The following is a 14125-nucleotide window of genomic DNA, read 5'->3' as shown; positions in this document are numbered from 1 at the left end:
TGATATTTTTTAAAGATTCAATAATGTATATTATTTTTTTCAATCACTACCACTATTCTGATTGGATTTAAGTTGGGGGCAGGTAGTTTTAGGTTATTTAATAAAGTCTTACTGTAATTAAATTATTTAATGCGGAGAATAAAGTGGGATTTATAATAAGATAATGATTGTTGGTGATATTTAGTAGTTGGAAAATGCAAAATTAATTTGGATGATGACTTTGTAATTTAATTATTCATTCATTGCTGTAAAGAACGTGTGTAAGGCTAGCTACTTGTTTTATTTATATTTATTTTTTTGGGGTCCTTGAGAGAGAATTTTATTTTATTATTCATAAATAAAATAATAATGTCCTACTTATATGTGAATTTAAATATTTTTTACAAAAGTGAAATTATTGCATAGAATTAAATAAATATGGAAGAGAATCTTAATTAATTGAGAGTGGGGGACTTAGGGTCAAAGGTCATAATCTAAGTTTTGTTGGGAATGAGCTGTATGCATAATATAATATATGATACGCAAATATGTCACTTGATTTAAAAAAAAAAAGGTTATATATTCACAAATACTTAAAAAATGTATAATATTTGTGTCGGTGGAGAGACTTTAGTTTACTTTACATTTTTTTAATACCTTTGAATTATTGTGGTTTTCCTTTGTGCAATTTGGCCCCGCTCCCACTTGAAATTCCAGAATAGCCCCTCAGAATTTTTCTTCTTTTACTCGCTTTTATTATTTCCCATTCCCTTTTATTATTACTTGTTAATGTGCCTTTTTCCTAAAATTCCAATTTTACCCTCGTCGATTTATATATTTGTATATATAAAATATAATTGTAAAGTAAGCTAGAGAAGAAATTGAAAATTTTAAAATTACAAGAATTAAATGGAATCTTGTAAGAAAATTGTACAAACTATAATTTAACATGTTTTTATCTAGAATACAAATCTTTAATTTTTTGTACTTTAATCTTATAATTATGCGTTATTCCGACATGTCGTTTCTTCTTTTTTCTTCGCAAAATTATGGCAATTGCGATTGTGGTCTGTGATCACCTCATAAATGCGCCAATCTCAAATTTGTGGGATTCAAAACCCTTAACCTTCATAATTATCATCTTCGATTCATGCTGTATGCATCTTCTTATCAGCGATTCAATTCAGCTTCGTTTTGTTTTCCACGATTCACAATCAATTTCCCCTCTCATTTTCGATCCTATTTCAACTCTCATTTTTCCTCAATCACGTATGACGACGAGCTTCTCGATTCTTTCGATCGTCTTCTTCGGCAATGCAACGGGATTCGACATTGCAAACAAGTTCATTCCACCACCGTTGTCATTGGCGCCTGTTCGTCGGCGTTCGTTGCCGCCCGGCTTGTGTCCGTCTATGCCCGTTCTGGTTTTGTTTTCGATGCTCGGAAAGTGTTTGATACTGTGCCATTTGAAGGTTTGTCGAACTTGCTGTTATGGAATTCGATTATAAGAGCAAATGTAGATGGTTATTGTAGAGAAGCCCTTCAACTTTATGGGAAAATGAGAAATTTTGGGGTTTTGGCGGATGGGTTTACTTTTCCTCTGGTTTTGAGGGCTTCTTCCAATTTGGGTATTTTCAATTTGTGCAAGACTCTTCATTGTCATGTTGTACAATTTGGATTCCAGAATCATTTGCACGTTGTGAATGAATTGATAGGAATGTATGTGAAACTCCGACGAATGGGTGATGCACGAAAAGTGTTTGACAAAATGCGTGTTAAAAGTGTAATTTCTTGGAACACTATGGTTTCTGGCTATGCCTATAATTATGATGTTAATGGTGCTTTTAGGATGTTCCTTCAAATGGAGTTGGAAGGGGTCGAGCCGAACCCTGTAACTTGGACTTCTTTGCTGTCAAGCCATGCTCGTTGCGGTCATCTTGAAGAAACTATTGCCTTGTTTAGCAAGATGAGGATGAAAGGTGTTGGTGCCACTGCTGAAATGCTTGCTGTGGTGTTATCTGTTTGTGCTGATTTAGCCACATTGGACAGGGGTCAGATGGTTCATGGATATATAGTAAAGGGAGGTTTCGAAGATTACTTGTTTGCTAAAAATGCGCTTATAACTGTATATGGAAAAGGAGGAGACATAAGAGATGCAGAGAAGTTATTTCATGAGATGAAAGTGAAGAATCTTGTGAGTTGGAATTCTCTTATATCCTCTTATGCTGAATCTGGATTATATGACAAAGCTTTTGAAGCGTTTTCTGAGCTTGAGAAAATGGAAGGCTGTCCAGAGATGAAACCTAATGTCATAACTTGGAGCGCAGTCATTTGTGGATTTGCTTCTAATGGATTTGGAGAAGAATCTTTGGAAGTTTTTCGCCAAATGCAGCTTGCAAATGTAAAAGCGAACTCAGTGACGATATCTAGTGTTCTATCAATTTGTGCTATGCTAGCAGCTCTGAATCTTGGTAGGGAAATGCACGGTCATGTGATTAGAGCTCGGATGGAAGATAACATACTGGTAGGAAATGGATTGATTAACATGTATACAAAATGTGGAAGTTTCAAGCCAGGCTGTTTGGTGTTCGAAAAACTAGAAAATCGAGATTTAATCTCATGGAACTCAATGATTGCAGGATATGGAATGCATGGACTTGGTAAAGATGCTCTCGTAACTTTTGACGAGATGATCAAATCAGGATTTAGACCAGATGATGTTACCTTTATTGCTGCTCTTTCTGCTTGTAGTCATGCCGGTCTTGTTGCCGAAGGCCGTTGGCTTTTCGATCAGATGCTACAGAACTTCAAGATCAAACCTCAGATGGAGCACTATGCGTGCATGGTCGATCTTCTAGGTCGTGCTGGGCTCGTGGAAGAAGCAAGTAACATGGTCAAGAGCATGCCAATCAAACCCAATGTTTATATCTGGAGTGCTCTTCTCAACTCTTGCAGAATGCACAAGGTTACAGATCTTGCAGAAGAAACTGGCTCTCAGATTTTAAATCTGAATTCCGAGATAGCGGGAAGCCATATGTTGCTCTCGAATATTTTTTCTGCAAGCTGTAGGTGGGAGGATTCTGCGAGGGTCAGGATCTCGGCAAGGATGAAGGGTTTAAAGAAAGTTCCTGGGTGCAGCTGGATTGAGGTGAAGAAAAAGGTTTATATGTTCAAAGCAGGAAACTCAATGCAAGAAGGTTTAGAGAGAGTTGATGAAATTCTTCATGATTTGGCTCTTCAGATTGAAAGTCGAGATTTTGATGATAGTATTATTGAATAGAATGTTCAAGAACAACATTACTGAAATCTTTTACTAGAAAGCTCTCTCCATATGTGTGAAGCTGATGATGGGTTATCCTTAATTAAGGAAATTCAAAATGAAAAATGGTCACTTAAGGCTGCATTTAGCTAATGATATGACAGTGGAGCATCAATCCAAATTCAACATTTAAAGAATGGAAAACTAGAGAAAGCATCTACTGTTCATTAATTTTAGAAGTTAACTGTTGGAATAACCGTACAAGATACGTTAGAGGTAACAGAAGTTCCTGAAAAAGTCGAAGAGAGCAGAGAGGATTGGATTCAACTGTGCATCATATCATCGTGCATCGTGTTATGAAATGCAGGGAGGCAGATTAGATAAAAGCCCCTCCACGGAATTGCAAGACCCGGTGAAAGCAGCTCTTTTCACATCCCTTCAAAACAGGTACATGATGCTAGCCAGGCCTGAAATGGTGTAGAATTCATAAGTATGTACTTCAAGTTTCTTTTTCCTTTCGTTTGATAAGAGACAATTTAAATGAATTTGAACCAAAATTGAAGGAAAGCACAGATGGCGTTGAATCGACTGAAAATTCATATCCATATACAAACGTTTGGTTTACTCTCTCCGAAATGTAACTGTACATTCCTTTTTCTCGCATCCCAAAACATGTCAACAAAAGGTATGGATTGACTATTATGCAGCTAACACCTAAGACATCTAGAACAATACAACACACAATCTCGAATGTTGAATTGTATTCAACTTCGAACCCACTTTTAGACCAGAAACGCTATGACCCTCAACTCAGTCCTAAGGTGATACCTACACAACATTTAGTGTTGAGAATGTACAAAAACTAATCTTAGCCTTTCTGAACAGAAAGCTCATATTCGTACAATAATTTATGTTTTGGTGTGTGAATTTCTTTCCTGAAAACCACTTTTCAATTTCAACCCCACAACCAAACCATTTAGCAAAAGATGACAGAGAAGAAAAGGAAAGCCAAACAGATCCTTGGACCAATTGAGATAAACGGAAAAGAAACTGTAAATATAAATTGAAGTATTACCTAATTAGGAATGGGTGAGAAGTGGCTAAGGCTCGCCCTTGACAAGCTCTTCAACAGAGCTCTTATATTTCCCAATCAGTTCCCTTTTTTAATAGAGAATCATCAGTAGGATCATTGATGAAGACAGTTTAATGCAAACCACACCCAACAATTGGTTACCACCATACCTTCGATAACTTAACAACTGCTCATGTTCTTCCAGCTTCTTCTTCTGTCCCTCTACTGTCTGCAACCAAAAGAAAAAAAAATTGTGATATCACATTTGTAGTGATGGATTTCTCATTTCAACTTTACCATAGCCTTTGAGCTGAGTGATCCAGATATCGAGTTTAACAGTTGCTGGCACTTCTCAAAGTGGTTGTTCAGATCATTGACCTTCCAAAACGTTAAAAGAACAAATTAGTAGTGGAAACAACGGTATGATTAATCTTGAGAGAGAATTTCAAAAAAGAATCAAAATTGATACCAATGCATCCGATTGCTGATCTCTAACTCCAGTCTCAATCGCATCCGCTAATTTCTCCACAAGCTACAACACACAACACATCCAAGAAAGTCAACAAACGCAAAACACGGAGATTAGAGAACACTCAAAATTCAGGGTTTCTGAAGGCATTACATGAAATAGATGAAAATGGGAAGCCAGAGACTGGTGTTGATGATATTGCTGCTGTTTCTGTTGCTGCTGCTGCTGTTGAAGAAGCCGCTGCTGTTGTTGTTGAAAATGATATTGCTGTTGTTGTTGCTGCTGCTGCTGCTGGGGGAAATGTTGGGGTTGCATTTGCTGCTGGAATTGGGTGGAGAGTTGTTGCTGGGGCTGAATTTGAGGAGAGGGTTGTAGCTGTTGGAATTGGGGGGAGGATTGTTGCTGCTGAAATTGCTGTTGGGGTTGAATTTGGGGCTGGAATTGCTGTGGCTGGTGATGAAAGGATAGTTGCTGTTGTTGCTGCTGCTGCTGCTGCTGCTGCTGAAGGGAGAATTGCTGCTGTTGAAGGTAAAGGGATTCTTGATTGGAAAGATTAGAGGAGTTGCTGAGAGTAGGGATGTTGGGGATCATGCTCCAGTTTCCTCCTCCAGAGAAATCCATATCGCCGATTTCTTGCTAGGGCTTGCGATTGTTTGGGACTAGAGGCTTTTGCTCAAGCTCCGGTTACTTCTCGACGGACTCCGATCTCCCTACTGTAGTTACATACTGGCCGACTCTTGTTTTAAAGCGTAAGATTGCCGGAGATGCGAGTTTTTGAGTTTTACTTTTTACCTTCAAACAGTCATTTTGGAGAACTGCGAGATAATTGTCTGACTTTACCGACATGGGGCTAAACATGTAGGCTAACCCAATCAAAAGTCCTAAAACTAGTTCATGGTCCTAAACATGTAGGCTGGCCCAACAAAAAGTCCAAAATCTACTTCATGGGCCTAAACATGTAGGCAAACCCAATCGAAACTCCAATAGCAAGTTCATGGGCCTAAACATGTAGGCTGGTCCAATCGAAAGTCCTATAGCAATTTCATGGGGCTTAACAGAAAAGCAGGCCCAATCGAAAGTCCAAAAGCTTAATCATGGGCCTAAACATGTAGGCTAGACCAATCGAAAGTCCAAAAGCGTGTTCATGGACCTTAACATGTAGGCTGGCCCAATCGGAAGTCCTATAGCAAGTTCATGGGTCTTAACATGTAAGCTGGCGCAATCGAAGGTCCTATCGCAAGTTCATGGGCCTTAACAAGTAATCTGGCCCAATCGAAAGTGTAAAAGCTAGTTCATGGGCTTAAACATGTAGGCTGGCCCAATCGAAAGTCCTATATCGAGTTCATGGGTCTTAACATGTAAGCTGGCCCAATCGAAAGTTCTATTGCAAGTTTATTGGCCTTAACAAGTAAGCTGGCCCAATCGAGTCCAAAAGCTAGTTCATGGGCCTAAACATGTAGGCTGGCATAATCGTAAGTCCTATAGCAAGTTCATGGGCCTTAACAAGTAAACAGGCCCAATCGAACGTCCTATCGCAAGTTCATGGGCCTTTACAAGTATGCTCGCCCAATCGAAAGTCCTATCGCAAGTCTATGGGCATTAAGAAGTAAGCTGGCCCAATAGAAAGTCCAAAAGCTAGTTCTTGGGCCTAAGCATGTGGCTGGCCCAATCATAAGTCCGAAACCTAATTCATGGTCCTAAATTGTAGGCTGGCACAATCATTAGTCCAAAAGCTCGTTTATGGGCTTAAACATGTAGGCTAGCCCAATCGAAAGTCCGAAAGCAATTCATGGGCCTATTTATGCAGGCTGGCCGAATAGAAAGTCCCAAAGCTAGTTCATGGGCCTAAATATGTAGGCTGGCCCAATCTAAAGTCCGAAGCTATTTTATGGGCTTAAATATGTTTGCTAGCTCAATCGTAAGTCGGAAAGCTAGTCATGGGCCTACACATGTAGGCTGGCTTAATCGAAAGTCATAAAGCTAGTTCATGGGGTTAAATATTTTGGCTGGCCCAATCTTAAGTCCGAAAGCTAGTTGATGGACCTAAACATGTAGGCTGGCCTTATCTAAAGTCCATAAACTAGTTCATGGGCCGAAACATGTAGCCTGGCCCAATCTAATGTGCAAAAACTATGTCATGGGCCTAAACATGTAAGCTGGCCTAATTCAAAGTCATAAAGCTAGTTCAAATGTAAGCTGGCCCGCATCTTCATATTTTTTTTTTCAATGTCTCATCAAATTTATTATCACAATATTTAGAATTTTGAGCTTTAAAATGACAATCAATTATTAGTATGAAAGAGGATAACATGAAATAAAATTTTATTTTACTTAACATTTGCAAAACAAAAAACCTAATTATATATATATATATTAATTTTCTAGGGATAATTTTGATAACAATTTATAGAATCATAATAGTAATTATTATAGAACATAAAAGTGGTGAAAGATGATTTGGTCCGTTTTCAGTTTGAAAATGTATTGTATCATACTTTGGATACTTTAGAAAGTGAAATTTGAAGAAAGTATAGAATAGAAAGTCAAAACAATAATGATGTCCATGTGTTACCACTTGTAAAGTATCTCTAGTGAGTTGTAGGCCAAAAATCTTGGCAAGAAGGAGACATAAATTTATGATAATTTTGTTGGAAAGTAGGGAAAGAAAGGTTGGGAGAAGAGAAGTCCATATTCCCATAAAACAAAACAAAACAAAACAAAACAAAACAAAACAAAACGGTATTGGGTTTCTCAACCCTCAAAAACCATAAAGGAAATCAAAGCTTTAGAGGAAGTCAAAACAAAAGGGTTTAGGGTTTAGGGTTTTAGAGAAGTTGAAATGATGATTGAAAATGGGAAGTCAACTAAAGTTTGAACACAAATGCCCCTTTCTTTATGCCCTTTGCCTTTGCCAATGCCTACTCACCACAACAGAGCATACAAAGGTACAAAACACCCCATTCTTTTCACTCCTTTATGCTACACATTACACAAAAGCATCTCAACCCTCTTCTTACAATTTCCCCACCCTACTCCTTTGTATGCATCAAACAATGGTCCATCTCGGTTGAATTGGGTAGACTACCCAACAACTGAACACTAAGCTAAATTTTAAAACTGTTCTAAACAAAAGTATCATTAGAGAGTTTACACATACGAGTATCTCTGGTGGAACCGACGATTTAGCTATCCTCCTTGATGGGTGATTGAAACATTTGAGGTATTCAAATGGGAATGGCGTGGAATATGGTTAAAAACTGTGGGAGACAAAAGGGCAAAAAAAAGAATGGTAAAAATACAGAGAAACAGCACAAGGGCTGCGTTGGGAAGTGTGAATGTACAAATTTTTAGCCCACATCCCTTACTGTTCTGTCTGATAAATAATATTATTATATAAAAAAAAAAGGAAAAGAAATGAGAATAATTGTAAGTGGCAAACATTTATAGCAGAGAATGGTATGTTTGTCTATTCTTTTGTTCATCATTCGGTTAAAAAGGTTCAATCTTTTTCTCTTTCTTTCTCTAACAAAAACAAAAGCTTTATTCTCCCATTTCAATTACTTTTTTTCTTTTCCTTTGTATATAATAATTTTACCTAACATATATATATATATATACACTTATATATTATATTTATTTATTTATAAAGAGATAAAGGGGGAGTATCTCTCCCATCACATTCATTTTGTTAATTCTCTCATTTAATTATTTTACCATAAAGTTTCCCAATAGGATCCACTTTTTCTTATCATACCCTAATTATCACATTTTTCCATCCTTTTCTCTCTCTCCCTCGATTTTCTTAGCAAACAAGAAAGACAATATTTAAAACAAGCCCTAATTTATGCCCGTCAATATTCTTTTTTAATTCGAGAATTGTTATTATCCACTTCTAGTATGTTATGTGTTGTCTCGTAATTTTAAAAAACTTATGTGAGGGAGAGGTTTTCATACCCGGCAATGTTTCGTTCCCCTGTAATATTTCATGCCATATATTATATATTCATATTCAAATATTTTCCTTAATCCATAAAATATTATCAAAGAGAAGAAAAAAAAGGCTTGATTATGCAACTAATAATCTTGACCAAATCACATAAAAGTTTAAACAATTTCCTAACTTTATATCTTAATTAATGTATATTCCCATACTAAGAGAGATTTAAATATAAGGGGTTAGGGTTTAGAACAATCCTTTGATAAAGGCAAATTCTCACCATCCATATTTTTCTGTTTCGATTTCGTCTTCTAAATTCGATCTTTATGCATACTTTTTGTTTTCTATGCATATATTTTCTTATAATTTCTTTGTTGTATGTTTGTCACATGCATGACTTTATTATATAGTCGTTTTTTTGTTTGGAAAAAATTTTGATATCTATTTTCGTATCGATGTGGTAAAGTACACAAGACTTAATTAAGAGACATTCTTCTTTCTTGTTCATATTGATGGAGAGAAGACAGAAGGCATACTTTTGTGAAATATATACACTGAAAATTATAAGAGTTCATAAGGTGTCTTGAAATGTATATTTAAAGAGTTGTTTGTAATCATAGATTTTTTGTTTTATCTTTAAAAAGAATCAACGTTAGAGTAATTCTTTAAAAGTTTTTTTTTTTTTTTTTTCAGAGTAAAAAATGTTTTAAATAATTGTTTTAAGGGCAGATTAATTATTATGCTAAATTTACTTTAGTAAAAATTGAAATCTCTTAACCTAGGTTTTCCAAGTATATTAAATTGTGACCTTATAAAATAGAAAAAAGGACTCAAGATATCATTGAAAACACAGCTAAAATACACATAAAAGTGACTTTCTATACTTAAGGATTTCATATATTATGAAACTCCAATTAATGAGCCTAGCTAGGGTTTCTAAGCTTCAAAAGGGTTTTTTTTTTTTTTTTTTTTTTTTTTTAAATAAAAAAAAATTGAATTAAGAAATACCAAAAAAAGGGGTTTTCACAACTAAAATATTATACATTGAAATCTATATATATCTATATATATATATATATAAACACATAGAGAGAATATTATGATCCAAAAATTCCTAATTCAAGAAGTGGTGGTCCTTTCCCTTAGGAAAAAAAAGACCTCCTTGTAAAAGAAATTGAAAAAAAAAATTGAAAAATATATTTCATAATCTAAACCCAAAAGGGAAAATTATAAAATAATATATATATATTTTTTTTGTTCTTGTTCATCCATACCATACCATACCATACCACAAATTGTCTAACCTTGCCAGCTGGGTTGGTTTTGAATTTGAGTTTGAGGGGTTTGACCAGCACCACCATTGATGCAATTTCCATAACCAGCAGCTGCAATATTACTCAAAAACTCAGTGTGAGACATTGCTCTAAGCCCCAAAAAATCTCTTGTACTCAACCCTTCATTTGCTGGGTTGTCGTTAAAAATCTCATCTTTCTTCAACATCCCTCCAAATTCATCTATTTCAAAAGAAGCCCCTTCAAAGGCACTTGGAGAAAAGGTGGTGGTGTTGTTGTTGATGAAAGTGGTTTGAAGAAGTGTTTTGTTCCTGTAGAGTGGCAGTGCAGGAGAAAGGCCTGGACCAGCTTCAGTACCCATCAAGACCTGATTCTGATTGTCACGTGAGGAGGAGGAGGAGGACAAGTTAAGGCCAAAATTACAAGTTGCATTATTGGTGGTGGCAGACGAATCAGACACGTGATGATCCTGAGAGTGTTGGGGCCTGATTATTGTGTGTGGTGCCTCTGCATTATTGTTGCTGCTCATCGTAGCTCCCATTTGAGCTGCTTTCTGCAGAAGTGCTGTGGCTGACATGTGCGGAGAAGGGGAAGAAGAAGAAGCAGTTGGAAGATTAAGAGACGTCTGCCCAAGATGATTAGGGTTAATGATGAGGGGATTAAGGTCTTGACTATGATTAGCCAACCACGGGGGAATGAAATTGGTTGAGCTTTGTGGATTTTGGTGCTCTTTTTTTAGGGCAAACGAGTTGATATCCAATGGGTTGAAGTGGGTTTGAGCTTGGAAGTTCAAGTGAGAGATTGAAGAAATGGGATTGGGAAGCAGTGGAGGGTTATTATTGGTCATAAGTATTGGGTTTGCTGTAATGGTTCTTGCACTTTCCTCTGCCAAAGCATCACAAAATGCTCTGTGGGTGATGAAACTGTCCCTCCTGATCATAATAAAAATAGCCCATGAAATCAAAAACAATCCCAAAATGCCAAAATTTCAAACATTTAAAATCTTAACTAGTAAAAAAAAAAAGGTTCAAGTTGGTAAAAACCTCTCTCTTTCATTCTCTAAATGAGATGAAGAAGAAACATAGCTTTAGACAAAATTCGCGTTTCGGGTCGGAGTCTTTTCTAGCTAAGATTAAATTTATACCAACCTATAAACTTAACCGGTATAGATTATATTGAATACGTTAAGAATGAGAGTTTCTTAACAGAATAACATTCTTAACATGTTATCAGAGTTTCGTATCATTTTTAACAGAATAACATTTTACCTCAAAATACCCGTTCAATATGATATTTTGATTAAATTTATAATTGAACCTAATAATAGGGAGGGTAAAAGATAGAGTAGTTACCTTGAGAAAAGGGTTCCACAGTCACATCTGTACTCTCTAGTGCCACAAGTCTTAGAATGAGCTTTCCAATCTGATTGAACCGCGTACCTCTTAGAACACTTATCACATTTCCATTTCTTCTCACCGTGCTTTCTGCTAAAGTGCTTCTTGATTCCTGTCAAGTCCCCAAGAGCCCTCGATGGATCATGATGAACACAGCTTATTTCTGGGCACACATACACCTTCTTCCTTATCACCTCTTTGTTTGCTCTTGGCTTCAGCTTCCATGGCAAATTGTGGCCTCTCCTATGAAGCTGAAGATTCTGATCTCTCTGAAACCCCTTGTTGCAGATCTCGCATACGAATCTATTCGTCGCCATCAGCGTCTTCGGTGATAAAGCTACCACCTCCGCATCTGGGTCTGTCACCAAATTCAACCCAATCAATCAATCATCGGCTAAAAATTACGAATCTCCACAATAGTATGATATACATCCTCAGATCCGTCAACTAAAATATCACAAAAATAATTTATATTAACAAACCTGGATTTCCGGGAAGGCTTCTTTTCCTTTTTGGGAGTGGTGGAGGGGCAGAAAAGTAATTGCCACCGGAGTAGTTGGTCGGAATCTGATCGGAACGGTTGCCGGAGCAGGAACTAGCTTCACCTGAAGCTGAAGTTAAATTCGACAAATTTTCCTCCATAGCTTGAGCTTGAAACAACAAACTTTTGATCATCCCTAATATATATTATATAATTCAGTAAAACCCAGAAAAAATAATTAAAAATCAGATCGGAAAGATGACGAACTGAAGAAAAGAAAGGCCTTGAACAGTCATCTTATTTGACTGTGTTCCTGCGTATAAATTCAGTTCAGAAACTCACCAAGCTTTGAATTTGAATGTTGTGCTGAATTTGGCAGCCACCCAAGAGACAATTTTGAGACTTTCTTGTTTTTGGGTTTCTAAAGGCTCATAAGAAACAAGCTTTACATAAATATATATATATATATATATATATATGCATGAAAGTGAGAATAAATAAAAACTGATAATTTCAATGAACAAACAAAAAAAAAAAAAAACCCAGAAATTATCAAATAAAAAAAATAAAAAGAGGGTTACCTTCAAAATTTTATGTTGTGGAAATGATAATGAAAACAAGTCTGAAAGACAATGGAAAAAACCAAACACAGGCAAAGGAATTGAAGCCTACGGCTGGCAAAACCCTCGATGTTGCACTTTCTGTCTTTTCCTCTGTTCTTATTTATTTATTTTTTTTTTCTCTCTCTTTTACTTTCTTTATAATTATTGCCTTAAATTCTTTTCTTTTCTTTTTTTCTTTTTACAAAGTTTTGAAATTTTTCTCTCTCCTTAAATTCCCTTTTCTTTAATTTCTCTAAAAATAATAATAAATAAATAAAACTTTCCTCTTCTGTTTCTCTCTCACAAAAGTGAGCAACTAGAAGAAAAGCCTGTCTTGGTAAAAAGAGAGTATCATTTTGTATATACCTTGGAGTTAGAGAGAGAAAATTATTTTTCAATTATTTTTTAATTTTTTAGAGAGAGAAAATGATAATTTTATTATTATTATTATTGCAATTGTTCTCTGTTTAGATCCTTTTTCCCAGCTTTTTTTCTCGAATTACTGTGGCATGATTGATCCACTGATTATAGATCAAAAGCTTCCATCATTTTAACCATAATTTCTTCCTCTAATTTTCACTTTCAAAAAAATAAATAAATAAATTAGATTATTTAAAGTTGTTTCCGAGGGTGGACCCAACAAGAAAATTAGGGTTTTTTATTAAAAAAATAATAATAAAACAGTTAGGTATTTTAATTTACCCCTAATTTTCTTTATAAATTTTCAAAATTTAAAGATTATATGAGTTTTGAATTTGTCTATAAAATTTTATAAGGTCAAAATGTCTTCTAGTTACTATATTTGGTATTCTTTGCTACTATCGACTAATTATCATAAAATATTATTAATATTTTATTGAGGTTAAATTATTTAATGACATAATCCATTCTTGGGCTGCTACTTTTTTTTTTTTATCATTATTATTTAGTAATAATCTACTTGATAATTTAATAGTTGCAGCTTTCTGTAGTCATCGGAAAAACTGAATTTTATATTTTCCATTTAAAATTGAAAGTATTCTGCCATGAAAATGAGTTGAAAAATAACAAAAGTTGGCGAAGACGACGACGCATTGAATTCAGTTTGACTGCATGCATGTCCTTCTCAAAACAATTGGTACATTACTGACTTTTTTGTGTTACTATTTTGATTTTCCTACTCATTATATTCCACACACACACACACACAAAAAAAAAAAAAAAAAAAAAAAAAAAAAAAAAAAAAAAAAAAAAAAAAAAAAAAANAAAAAAAAAAAAAAAAAAAAAAAAAAAAAAAAAAAAAAAAAAAAAAAAAAAAAAAAAAAAAAAAAAAAAAACTCTCTTTTTTCCCCTTTTTCAGAATAAAATTAACAACCATATATTAAAATATAAAAATTCAACCACACATGGTCAAAAAAAAAAAAAATTGAAAAAAAAAAGTTTTTCATCCAAATGGAATCTGACTTGTCACATGGGGCTACATAATGGTTCAGTCTCCTCTTAAACTAAATAGTAAAAGATTAAAAATTTGAATTTTATGTATTTCTATATCCATACATTCTTAAACTCATAAAAAGACTAATAATTCAGCTTAAAATGACCACGTTTACAAGAGAGATGAAGAAAACGTCTCGTTGCTGAACACTCTCCTTTTGATCTCT

General features: G+C 35.0%; 3 protein-coding genes across 5 annotated transcripts; 1 reads left to right on the top strand and 2 right to left on the bottom strand.

Annotated features, from left to right (window-relative positions):
- The first annotated feature begins 1036 nt into the window (after positions 1–1036).
- On the top strand, positions 1037–3382 carry LOC111492667 (putative pentatricopeptide repeat-containing protein At1g17630). Its single transcript, XM_023142057.1, has one exon. It carries the CDS (start codon positions 1130–1132, stop codon positions 3257–3259), a length of 2130 nt encoding a protein of 709 aa, XP_022997825.1. The 5' UTR covers positions 1037–1129; the 3' UTR covers positions 3260–3382.
- Positions 3383–3443: 61 nt separating this feature from the next.
- On the bottom strand, positions 3444–5577 carry LOC111492669 (mediator of RNA polymerase II transcription subunit 9-like). Of its 2 annotated transcripts, XR_002719908.1 has the most exons (7): positions 4933–5577; positions 4780–4842; positions 4608–4688; positions 4481–4539; positions 4314–4396; positions 3659–3705; positions 3444–3626 (listed from the first exon to the last, which is right to left on the bottom strand). XR_002719908.1 is itself a non-coding variant. In XM_023142059.1 (6 exons), exons 1-5 carry the CDS (start codon positions 5398–5400, stop codon positions 4339–4341), a joined length of 729 nt encoding a protein of 242 aa, XP_022997827.1. In that variant the 5' UTR covers positions 5401–5577; the 3' UTR covers positions 3444–3705; positions 4314–4338. The 2 variants fall into 2 exon arrangements, 1 of the variants encoding a protein (XP_022997827.1); XM_023142059.1 differs by having other exon boundaries at positions 3444–3705.
- Positions 5578–9964: 4387 nt separating this feature from the next.
- On the bottom strand, positions 9965–12613 carry LOC111492987 (protein indeterminate-domain 7-like). 2 transcript variants are annotated; one of them, XM_023142546.1, is made up of 5 exons: positions 12465–12613; positions 12226–12304; positions 11885–12079; positions 11361–11760; positions 9965–10940 (listed from the first exon to the last, which is right to left on the bottom strand). In XM_023142546.1, the coding sequence occupies exons 3-5, from the start codon at positions 12075–12077 to the stop codon at positions 10016–10018; spliced, it is 1518 nt and encodes a 505-aa protein (XP_022998314.1). In that variant the 5' UTR covers positions 12078–12079; positions 12226–12304; positions 12465–12613; the 3' UTR covers positions 9965–10015. The 2 variants fall into 2 exon arrangements, with proteins under 2 accessions (XP_022998314.1, XP_022998315.1); XM_023142547.1 differs by having other exon boundaries at positions 12226–12326; positions 12465–12611.
- Positions 12614–14125: the final 1512 nt, after the last annotated feature.

Source organism: Cucurbita maxima, unplaced genomic scaffold (genome assembly GCF_002738345.1).
Source record: "Cucurbita maxima cultivar Rimu unplaced genomic scaffold, Cmax_1.0 Cma_Scf00018, whole genome shotgun sequence".
Lineage (NCBI taxonomy): Eukaryota > Viridiplantae > Streptophyta > Magnoliopsida > Cucurbitales > Cucurbitaceae > Cucurbita > Cucurbita maxima.
Note: the sequence above shows the minus strand (reverse complement) of the source record. Positions and strands in the feature narration are given on the sequence as shown.